At 33.8% G+C, this 12,332-nt stretch overlaps 1 protein-coding gene across 1 annotated transcript; it reads left to right on the plus strand.

The window, feature by feature from the left end:
- Positions 1-306: 306 nt before the first annotated feature.
- Positions 307-8,685, plus strand: LOC128163515 (neuronal acetylcholine receptor subunit alpha-6-like). Its single transcript, XM_052827132.1, has 3 exons — positions 307-388; positions 3,713-4,150; positions 6,517-8,685. The coding sequence occupies exons 2-3, from the start codon at positions 3,839-3,841 to the stop codon at positions 7,393-7,395; spliced, it is 1,191 nt and encodes a 396-aa protein (XP_052683092.1). The 5' UTR covers positions 307-388; positions 3,713-3,838; the 3' UTR covers positions 7,396-8,685.
- The last annotated feature ends 3,647 nt before the right edge of the window (positions 8,686-12,332 follow it).

The following is a 12,332-nucleotide window of genomic DNA, read 5'->3' on the forward strand; positions in this document are numbered from 1 at the left end:
CTTACTTCATCACAACAAAAACGTGTTAAGTTCAAATTCTTCTTTTGTTTTCCATACAATTGTACAACATCATGTGCAAGCAGTCAGCGCAGAGATCAAGCCGTAGACGCGAGGTTAAAACTCTTAGACGTCATGAGCGCTCGGCGGATACTCAGTGAGAGCGCAGTCAATCGCCAAGTAGAACTCTGTGGAAACGCAATTACAGGCCGCAGAAACTCCGTAAGAACGCCTCGGTCGCCGTCAGGAGGCCGTGACAATTTCCCTAGTAAGAATTTCAAATAATATTGTCCATTTCTCTTTTTCTGCTATCCTACGGCGATTCCAGGAAATTTACAATGCCGTGAACACGCTTTGGGAACGCAACTTGGTGTGACAGGGTCTATAAAAGGTAACGAATCTTTTTCTACCTAATGATTCATTTTTGCAGAAATGATGATATTCCACACACGGCAGATAAAGCAACACTTTGCTTTCAAATAGTAGTAAAAGGAAGTTGTTTTTCTTTTGTTTAATTTTTACTGCATAATGTTTTTTGATTTTTTTTTATTTGTGTGTGTTTGTTTTGTTTTGGTTTTTTGGGGGGGGGGGGTTTTGGGGGTTTTTTTTTTGTTTTTTTTGTAAAGATATAGGTCACTTTAACTTAAACAAATCCAAATTTGACGGTCGGGTGAGTTTTTTAGTATTACGTGAGCGTCTATTTGACAAAAACCATCAACAACAAATTGTTCAAAGGGCATGTCTAATTTTTAAATGAGTTTTCCCTGCATAAGTCTGTCACTGATCTTATTATGTTCCTAAGTTATATCTTAAGTTATATCTTAGGAACAAAGCTAAGTCATATCTTTGGAACAAAGTTAAGTCATATCTTAAGACAGGTTCGTGAACATGCCTGCAGGTGATGAGAGATCACCTTAAGTTTAAGATGGGGAAAGAATTGAAAAAAAATCACATTTAACTTCATTCCGAAGAAAACATTAAAAAAAATCTTATGACAAAACATCGTAAATACAATCAATTCATCTCCTGTAAATTGGGATTTGGAACATTGATTTGTGTGTATCAAGTGGATAGTCTTATGTAACTATATATATTTGTCATCCAACACATCATTTTTGCAGATTTTTCAGTTTTCTTAAAAAATATTTCTTAAATGAATCTTTTAAGTACTGTCTAAAACCCCTGTCACACCGGAGCTGCGTTCTCAGGGCGATCCCGCTGCGTCCTTGAATAATGTAAAACGCCAAGGTAAACGCAGTAGAGTCTCCTACAGCGTTGTACCAACGCAACGCTTTATTCCCGTTTTGCACACATTTGAAAATTAGGCATCGAAAAAATGTGTGCGAAACGGGAATTTGACCAGGTGAGATAATTGCTTAATTGCTATAGTCTATATCATAGTTCCTGTAAGGGCAATTGACAATGAAATAAATAAGACATATCTACTCGCAACTGATATTTACATTTATTTTATGTTACAATATAACTTGCATAAAAGCACATTTACATAATAATTGACATCCATGTTCTTGAATTTAATTTTAAACATCGATTTGGTCTAAACAATTTTATTTATTTCTTTAAATAAAACTGATCAAGTTCTGATCATTGCAAAAATGCTGCGTATGTAACGTTAGTGCTTTTTCTTTAATTTCCCGCCTTTAGGAAGTACATGTACATGCTACAAGTTTGAAGAGAAAATATTATATATTAATATTTATTTATTGCTTTTGCTCACATAAATGGAGGAAATGTGTCTAGTGAAAACGCTGCTAAATATTATTCATATATGCTGTGGCTTGAATAATCGAAGAAAATAGACAGACTGTTTGATGATATGATGATAATTAAATAGGCAATTTTACATGCTTCAAAAACTGAAAATATTTTTTCACAAAACCTATCAAATGTAGACCTAATTCATACATTTTCAAGCTCCTGCAGTTTGAGGTATATCGAATCAATATTTAAATTATTATTTTTGTCGGAATTTATTGAGCTTCTGATTTGAAAAACCAGAAAAGTGACCCACAGTATACTAAAGCGGTGATGTCGATCATAAGATCTACTGTCAAGGCTGCTTCTTCGAAGATTAAAATATTTTGTGATAAAGGTCTGTTTCGTTTCATAATAATCTTTCTGTTGATACCAAACAACCAAGTATAAACATGCGTTTTACATAATTTGCAGCTATAATGTGAGTGGTGAAAAGAGACACGGAGTATCCCATATGACTGTCCATGTAGTTTTCCCCTTTATCATATAATTATCCACTGAATCAGCTTCCAATCGGCTTGGGACCATCAATTATTCCTAAATTCATCGAGTTTTATATTTAAAGTAAATGGGCAAAAATGTAAAAGTCAAATCATCTCACCCTTATTCTTTTTATCAGTGAGCAGAAATTTAAGACTGAAAATATTAATTTGAACTTTATTTTATCAAATGAAAAAATGGCAATAGTTATTATTTATTAGACTAAAACACAACAAAATATTTATATTCTTCTTGTTTGATGGCGCTCTAAATGAATGATAAAACACAAATTAAAATCCAGGTAAAATCTTTGGCCAAAAGCAGACTATAATTGCTATCACAACAGAATTCACACCTATTGTTCTATACCCATTTATCAAATGTGTGCAAAACGGGAGCATCTTCGTCCGTCGCGGTGGGATCGCCTTGAACATTTAAGAACGCCATGCGACGGCGCGCACTTTGAACATGCACAAAGTACTACGGTCCATGAATATTACAACGCTATGAACACGCCGTTGGGACGCAGATGGGTGTGACATGCCCTTTATACATGTATACATAAAGATTTGAGAATGATTTGTTTATTTTGCATTTGTATATGGGCAGAGAAAAGAAAACACTGTCATAAGACATTGCCTTACATCTTTTTTTTCACTAAACGAGCATGTTTATCTGACAAATTGTACCATTACATTATCTCTAAAACCCATTTTATCATGGTATATTTTTTATAGCCAATTTCATGGACCTATAAACAAGCATACGCTCATGGGTGTATTTGACGTCTATATCCTACCCTTACATATATTAAAAATTCTTTATCGAGACACAGAGTATACGAAAACACGGTATTACCATGCTAAATTGTTAGTGTGCTCTGGTGGCATATAATAGTCAATTAAGAATATGGTTTATTATTTTTACGGCGGATTAGCTACGATGACGTGTCACTCACCGAAAGTTTAAAGATTTCAATATATACTGTAGGAGAATTTTTATTTTGTTCCCATCATTATCTTAAGACACTTAACCACTATAACGATTAAATTATAATTATTTATTGTCATCAAATGCTTTAAAATCTTGATGTTACCAATAACAACACCCCGTTAGGTAAAAATATGCAATATTGAATAACCCTGTGGCCATACAGAGTAAAAAAAAAAGAGAACCCCCCCCCAAAAAAAAACTAATGACAAATAAATGTTAAATAAATAACCATTAAAAGATTATAAAAACTTTCTTTCAAATCAAAACTACAAACATAAATTATTAAGTATTATTTGCAAAGTTTATTGACGCTTCTACTCTTGAGATTAAACACTATCACCGATTTTCATCATTTGCTGGTATATAAAATGATGGTCTTTAAAGTCTAGTTGATCCTCAAATAGCATCTCGGATTTTGACCTAAAGTTTGAACTTTATGCGAAGTACATGTACCCTTTTTTGCCAGGGTCAATTGATGGTCATGCGCAGAGAAATATCACGGGTATTAAAGACTTAGAAGATTTTTTTCCGCCTATTTAGTTGACAGAAAAAACCTTGGAGATAGATGGTGGGTTTTGACACTTGATCAAGAATGTTTCGCTCAATTCTGATTCTGGAGACGGTTTTCTTGATAGCTAACGCTACTCACCTTTATTACACTTTGGAGGAATACAAAACCCTAGCGGATGATCTACTTACGGGTTATTCCAACAAAATCCGCCCTATCTGGAACCAGGGTCAGAGCCTCCCAATCAGCGTCAGCCTGTGGGTGTCCAGTGTTAATGAAATTAGCGCCGTGGACCAGAGGATGTCCACTACAGCCTACCTCTACGTTACCTGGATAGATGATTCCCTATGGTGGAACGCGACAGAAACCGGGATAGAAACAATGCAATTTAACCAGGTTTTCTCTCTCTCTCTCTCTCTCTCTCTCTCTCTCTCTCTCTCTCTCTCTCTCTCTCTCTCTCTCTCTCTCTCTCCTCTCTCTCTCTCTCCAATCATTATTCCAGGGCTAGATTACATCTGTGCCACAACTACGTTCATCTCCCATCTTCCAATTTAATGGTTTGACAATTTGCAATATCTGCATAGTTTATTTAACAATTTTACAGGTTTTTAAGGTCTTCCGTTTCCAACGGAAGACCTTATTGTTTTCGTTAGGTTTCTTTTGACCTATTATTTTTCTTGTTTTTTTTCCTGCATCAATTTTTTTAAAACCGAATATTTCAAAAACGATTCGACGGATTTTCTCGAAAATTTCACAGATAGAAGACAGTAACTATAGCTATGCATACGTATCTTTTCGAATATGACGTCACTTCCGTTCGTGAACGTCGTTAAGTTTACTTTTTTTAAAAATTCATTTTGTCCAGCGAATATTTAAATAATGGTTGAAGATAGAAACTTGAAATTTTCAGCGATAATAGATCTATCTTTGGAAGGATGCCCTTAGGTTAAATGGTTAACGTCCGTCACTTCCGGTCGTCACCGGAATGAAAGACAAAAAATCGATTTTTTTCAACTTTTTCCTTTTTTGATATTTTTCTGTAGGGTTGATAGTGACCCTTTCACTGATTCAGAATATGTAATTTGTTTTAAAATCGATCAAGGCATTCTCGAGAAACTAAGCGTCAAACTTCTGAGGCGAGAGTCGGACTAGCTCAGTCAATAGAGTCGTGGACGTGGCCCAGGCGACCCGGGTTCAAGCTACGAGTGCCGCAATTTTTTTTTACTATTTTTCGCTTAAGTCTACGATTTTATCTTTGAATTAATAAGTTTGATCTAATCTATTAAAAAATCGGACGGAAGACCCATTCGTTGCTCGCAACGAGATCGTGTCTAGTCTTTTTATTATTATTCTTTATTTAGTTCAAAATGACTTTTTTTTAAATTTCCTCCCTACTAAAACAAGCCCAGATTTTTTTCAAATTTCTCAAGCATAAATCTGGGGATATATCTTTTTCAAATCTTACCCAGTTAACTGGCCCATCGGTATTATAAAAGCTAGGGCCGTGACTATAAAAATTAGTACCGATTGCGGAAAAATCATTTTTTGACTGATATCCTTTGTAAAATGAACGAATTTATATCTCAAAACAAATACTTTCATGTTACACTTGCTTATTTATTAAAAATTGATAAATTTGCTTACAAATGAGATAAAATAGTAATGAAACAAATTTTCAAAGAGTATTTAATCTCTTATAATTTTATTTAACTACCGAATTCTCTGAAATATTGATATTGTTTACACCTTAAGGCCCCTAATCAAATGCAAATAAAATTACCCAGAAGACTGGCCTTTTTAAGAACACTATGGGCGTATTTTTGGTAAATTTCATTAAAATATAAATTTTGAAAAATTTCCGTAAAAATAAAACTTATCTTTATCATTCAATCTCTCTAAAAATTAAGTTTAGGGTTTTTATTTAATAGAAAACATGATTTGAATAAACCGTTGATCAATTTTTATTACATTAATTGCATAAGTTGCTTAATTTGGTTTTTGTTTTGTTTTTTGTTTTTTGGTTTTTTTTTTTGGGGGGGGGTTATTTTTCGTTTTTTGTTTTTTGGTTTGTTTTTTTTTTTTTGAGGGGGGGGGATATCAGTGAGTATTATGGATCGAGATCGGTATTTACAAATTGCAGTTACAATCGGCCAAATATGCTGCATAAATATCTTGGGACAGACTATCCATAGATAGGTAAGAGCATCGGCGCGTTATGTGAAGATGCGTTAACGCGATGGTGTCTTGTGTGAGGGTGCAAAAAACGTGTTCTGTAAAATCGAAAGTGTAAAAGGCGAGTAATGGGTCTTTAAGCGCATCTGTTACAACCAAAATTACTTTTATTTACATCTATTAAAGCAAACCGTTCTTGCACTTGACATAATATTGAGTTTAAATGCTAGTATCATAATGTCCACCACTATTACATTCTCCTCCTAATAAGTAAATGCGATCAAGTGCATACTAATGATCTGACGCACCGTGGTCAGTAGTAGCGTTTTATTTAGATTTCTGACCCGGCGTCGACAGGCTCATCAGTGGACTTTTAAAATAACACATTTCTTCATGAATAGAAATAAACATACGTTATCTATTTAACGCATGTACTTTAACCAATTTCTATAGAATTTCCGTTATGATACTAGAATTAATTCTTATTACTGAAATGTTCTGGGACTATGAAATTTTACATGCTTACATAGAGATATGTAATATGACACTTCGCAAAACGTTATCAAGATCTTCATTTCACAAAATTTCAGAAAGATCTTTGGATACCAGATATTGTTCTGAAGAATGGATTCACTGCATTTCAACCTCTTGGAGGCGACTTCTATTATTTGTATGTGGAATCCAGTGGCAAGGTGCAGTGGTATCCATACATGGTCCTTGAGTCGAAATGTGAAATCGATGTGACCTACTTTCCTTTCGACAGGCAAATGTGTAATATTATTTTTAAGACATGGAGCTATTCCCGACTTGAAGTCAATCTTACGGTGGATGAAAATGAAATAGGATTTTTTGACTTTGTTTCGAACAGCGTATGGGAAGTGACGTCAATGGATGCCTGGGATGACGTAACTAATATGGAAACTGACGTAACATTCAGTATTTATCTACGACGAAAACCCTATTATTTCATTATGAGTTTAGTAATTCCTGTAATATTTCTGGGTATACTAAACCCTGTGGTTTTCATTATACCAGCCGATGCTGGAGAGAAAATGGGTTATGCTGTTACCATATTTCTGACATTTGTTGTATTTCTTACTATTGTCAGTACATCACTTCCGGCTAATTCGGACAGTATTTCCATTATGAGTATTTACCTTGTCATCAAACTCCTTATAAGTGCCCTGATAATTTTCATTTCCTCTTTACAACTTCGACTGAACCACCGCAAATCTTCTCGAAAAATACCGAGATTTCACGCAAGGATGGTTAGGTGTGAGCGCCGTCTTCGCTGCATCAGGAACCAAATTGACACGGATGATCCAGACAACTACGACAAAGAGTCAAAAACCGCCGACATAGAATGGTCTGATGTCTCATCTGCCGTGGACTTTTTTGCCTTTTGGATCATTAACATTTTAGACCTTTCAGTCACCGGAATCCTTTTTTATTTGCTTTTGTCAATTTAGAAATATTCTACTGCGCTATTATACTGTAACAAGGTACAGTTTCAGTCATATCTTGTCCTGTTTTAGAGTGTTTATTACAAATATCACCAGAAATTGAAATCATACATATATTTTTAAACACAAAAATACCAATAAACTAAAAATCTATGAAAAGTTACCTGATTAAACTTTCAAAAGGATAATTGTGACGTCATAAACAGTGCGTTTTTCTGCAATTTTTAGAAACTGAAGAAGACACCAAATTTTCAGTGATTTTTGAATTATAAAACAATGTCCATAGCTGTCGCCCACAATGAAACTCATACTTTAACTTTATCATGTGAAATCACATAAAATTATTTATTTCGTTGTAGGTACAGTTGCGAACACATTTTCCTCTTCAAAAAACTACGAGAAAATGTGCCAGTTTTCATCATTTTTTACAAAATCTTAGAAATAAGCAGAAATGTTGAAGTCATAAAAATTTTTTTGAAACAAGATACATGTATAAGTGTATCACTTAGTACTTTATATGATCAAGATAGTATGTGCGTATTTTCATGAAATATATATAAACAACTTTTGAATTTTAGGGCAAATATTGAACGGAACTGTGCCTCCTTCTCTTTGTGTATGTCTGAGAGAGAGAGAGAGAGAGAGAGAGAGAGAGAGAGAGAGAGAGAGAGAGAGAGAGAGAGAGAGAGAGAGAGAGAGCAAATTTTGGGTTTTTTGAAACTTTTACTTCATTGAGATGTACATTAACCTCCCCAAATAAAAGAAGTTATATGATTAATTTTTAAAAAATAAACAGCAATTTAAAAAGTTTACCAGGATATGAAGTTGGTTGGTCACGTGATCAAATCATGTGAAGCCCGAAGGGCTTCTCAGTAGATTTGATCACGTACCAACCAACTTCATATCCCGGTGAACTTTTTAAAATTGCTGTTCATTACTTATATTTACGTTTGGAAAAGACAAATCGTTCAGAACTGTTTAAAAAATTACAGAGATTTTATGTTTACAATAATCCAAGTGACAAGCGATAAGCGCGTGCTATGATTATTATGACGTCACGAAAAAGTTCATACAGAATTGAACGTTTATGCTATTCTATAGGTTCATAGAAGGAAACATATTTGCAAATGTAAATATATGAAAATGAATTAAGATTATGTAGCTCTGTACAACTGCCCAGAGACCATACATGTAAGTGGTTACTATCTATACTTAAAAGTTAAGGCATTATGCAAAACTACAAAATGCCTGCACCAGAGTACTTGCCTACACCTTTGGTATTTCAACACATGTATTCTATCTACAATCTTTATCTATATATATATATATATATATATATATATATATATATATATATATATATATATATATATATATAAAAAGCACTGAATAGAATCAACAACACTAGGCATCTTTAAGGTGTCGGATCTAATATATAGATACTAAGCCAGTAAACTGAATATATAAAGCACTAAAAATGGCTAACGACACGAACAATAGAAATTGTCAAATTTTCGGGACAACCCGTCCCTTCTTCAGGACCAAAAAATAAATTACATAAGTAAAAAAGTGAAGAAGGGACGGGTTGTCCCGAAAATTTGACAATTTCTATTGTTCGTGTCGTTAGCCATTTTTAGTGCTTTATATATATATATATATATATATATATATATATATATATATATATATATATATATATATATATATATATATATATATATATATATATATATATATAAAATCAATAAATTTACAAATAAAAAATATTAACCAAAAAAATGTTTATAAAATCCGATTCGTCATGGCCTCCTACGGTGGTACATTTGTCAGCAGTGTTCCTCCAATGTGTCCTCCTTCGGTACCACGTCCTAAGATGACGGCTTCCGTCCACCGGCTTCCAGCGTAGTAAGTGAATACACGAAGGGGGTTACATGGGTGGTAAGATGTTAAATACCGGAACACCGGTGACTATGGCTGGATCATCACTGGGACATTGCTGGAACCTTGTTGGGACCTTTTAATTATAGATAATAAACAAAATTTTCAATTAAACGTTTCACTTTCACAATATACTTATTTTCCTAAATATATAAGGAAAAACGAACTTACCCCTAATGGAGATTGGTTATTTTAGTACTAATGGAAAGAACTTTCCTGAAACAGGTTGACTAATTGACATCATGGCGGTAAGTGTGGGACGAGTTATTTCATACTTTTTTATACCACGAAAGATTGGTTGTAAACTTTAGACAATAATTTGTAAACATTAATGACTAATGAACAAATTATTGTATTCTACGTCTATATGGATAAATGATGTATGCAAAAAATGGGGAAGTTCAATGGGAATACCGCTTCCCCTCCAGATTGCTTTTCAAAACTGTCTTTTATCTGAAATTCTTATTTGAGACATCAATAAAAATTATATTGAAAATTGATCTAAATAAACATATTTAGAGAGAGAGAGAGAGAGACTTAAATACCCATTCACTGGTTTTAGATAAATACAATAACAAAAGTTTATTTTTTTCAGTCAGCTGCAACAAACAGGATTAAGTCCACGTACATGTATATATTATCATTTCAGTTTAGATTTGTCATCCCTGTCCTCTCCTCTAAATATCCAACAATGCAGTTTATTTTTTATTTCAATTTTAAAGAATAAGATAAGGAAAAAATCGGACAAAGTATAATTTACACGAAATGAGCCCAAAAAAATGGTTCAACATATTTAGCATTATATCATAACAATAGGTACGTTCAGAGTTACCAACGGCAAGTTCGGTCCCCAATGTCTACAAATGGTTCCCATTGGTAGCAATTGGTTACCAATGTTGACCATTGGTGTACTTTCAATTTCAAATGAGGTCACCAAATCTACCAGCAGCCTAGAGCTTAAGCAAGATTGGTAGGTGACGTCATTATGCTAATTCAACATGATGGGTTATAAGATGCCTATAGATACTGATGTAAATAAAAAGCTTTAGAAAAGGATATATGAATATCTTATTGAATGAATATTTTGAAGTCAATCTGAGACAACTGAGGGCTTCTAAAACCCGCTTCTATATCCAGAAACTTTATATTATTATAGAAAGTATGTGATAGATAACCGGCATTTTGATATTCGAGCTTGGACTTTCGGTAAGACGTTATGTACCCCCCCCCCCCCCCCCCCCCCGATTTAGGATTATCAGGATTTTGGAAAATAACCTTTTTTTTGGCTTGTCAAGATTTTTTAAAACCGATTTTACGTGCCTGCATTGCACTGTAATATGCTGTACATAAGTAAGGACAAGGTCGAACTCAGTCATATAACCAATATTAATGATTACCTTGAGATCAAGGAATACATCATACATGGTTTCAATTTGTAAATATAAATTTCATTTCATGGAAGTACTCGAGTCAGCATTATATATACTTATTATGTACTTCCATCTCGAATAAAACATAACATTAACACCCCTTTTTCTATAATTTTTATCATTAGTCCCCTACCGGTTTTCACCGGAGGGGACTATAGCTTTCCTCTGCGTCCGTCAATCCGTCCGTCTGTCTGTCCGTCCGTCCGTCCGTCCGTCCGTCCGTCTGTCTGTCCGTCCGTCCGTCCGTCCGTCCGTCCGTCTGTCTGTCCCACTTCAGTTTTCCACACTTTTTTTCTTTATGCGTTTGAGGAATAATATGAAATTTGCTGAACAGCTTCAAAATGTCAAACTACAGATCAAGTTTACACATTTGTAGCGTCTGGTTGACATATTTTCGAGAAAATTAATTTTTTATATTCCAATTTTTTAATGTTCGGGTTCGATATTCTGCATTACAGTGCATTGTTTTCACAATTTCCACACACCGGTAGGGGACGTGTATTGCTTATGCAATACTCTCAGAAAGCTTGTTTTTTTGTGCATTGACGTCCGATACAGTAGTCGCTCATTAAAAAAAATTCCTTCAGTTTCAAAATACCATAGCACACATTTTCATCAATCCAAACCAAACCATTCGCAAAAACTTCACGAAGTTTTGCTACCTGATAAGCACCTTGTCAGTAACACTAGAATTTGTGCATCATATATGCATCTTTGCAACATCTAACATGTTCAAAATCTTTAGATTTTATAAAAATCGACTTTCTTGTGCCGTCCGGAATCGTCACAATGAATACTACTCGAACGCACTCTACCCGTAATCACCTTCGAACCCCGCCTACCTCATGAATATTCATCATTACCACAAAAGAAAATATTTTCAATCTAAATCACTACGTTCAAACGAAAGAAAATATATTTGTCTTATCGATTAATATTTTCGCAAAACTTAATACATTTACAACTGCATGTCGTGAACATAAATAATTGGAAGTGATAAAAAATTCGTATTAATAAATGAACTGATTACTTAATGAAAGAAATGATAAAACTATTCAAATTAATTAAGGAAATAGAAAAAATAAAAAATAAATTATATTTTAACAATGCAATAAATATAAAGTAAACATGAATGACAACAATGACCAAGTAAACACACAAAGAAAGACAAAATGAACCGCATACAATGTATAAAGGAACGCATTCGAAAAGAGGGAGTTACGTGTATCTGTCGTTTATATAATTTAAAATAACTTTACGTTTGAGGTAGTATGGCTCACCTGTTGGTATTTAAAAAGGGGGTAAAAGGACATTATAATCAAATCATTCTCAGCGGTTTATAATCTTCAAATTTTAAAAATAGACCAAAACATGTTTTAAAAAAAAATTGGAAAGGTAAAAATTATAAATGCTGCAGCGAGAATCGAACTCGTGACTTTTACAGATTCGTAGAAAACGCTCTAAACCACTGGGCTACGCTGTTATAGGCAACAATTTCGGGAAAGAAACCATTTCTAAAATAATACTTGATTTTCTTTTGATCGGAAGTAAGTCTCAATATCGAGGTGTCCCTTA

This window comes from Crassostrea angulata, chromosome 9 (assembly GCF_025612915.1).
Source record: "Crassostrea angulata isolate pt1a10 chromosome 9, ASM2561291v2, whole genome shotgun sequence".
Taxonomy (NCBI): Eukaryota; Metazoa; Mollusca; class Bivalvia; order Ostreida; family Ostreidae; genus Magallana; species Magallana angulata.

What these genes read in the sequence shown, in the direction of transcription:
- LOC128163515 (XM_052827132.1), top strand. Translation starts at nt 3,839, where the DNA reads ATGTTTCGCTCAATTCTGATTCTGGAGACGGTTTTCTTGATAGCTAAC. An exon ending in AAACAATGCAATTTAACCAG is followed by an intron (nt 4,151 to 6,516) that starts GTTTTCTCTCTC and finishes ACAAAATTTCAG; the next exon opens with AAAGATCTTTGGATACCAGA.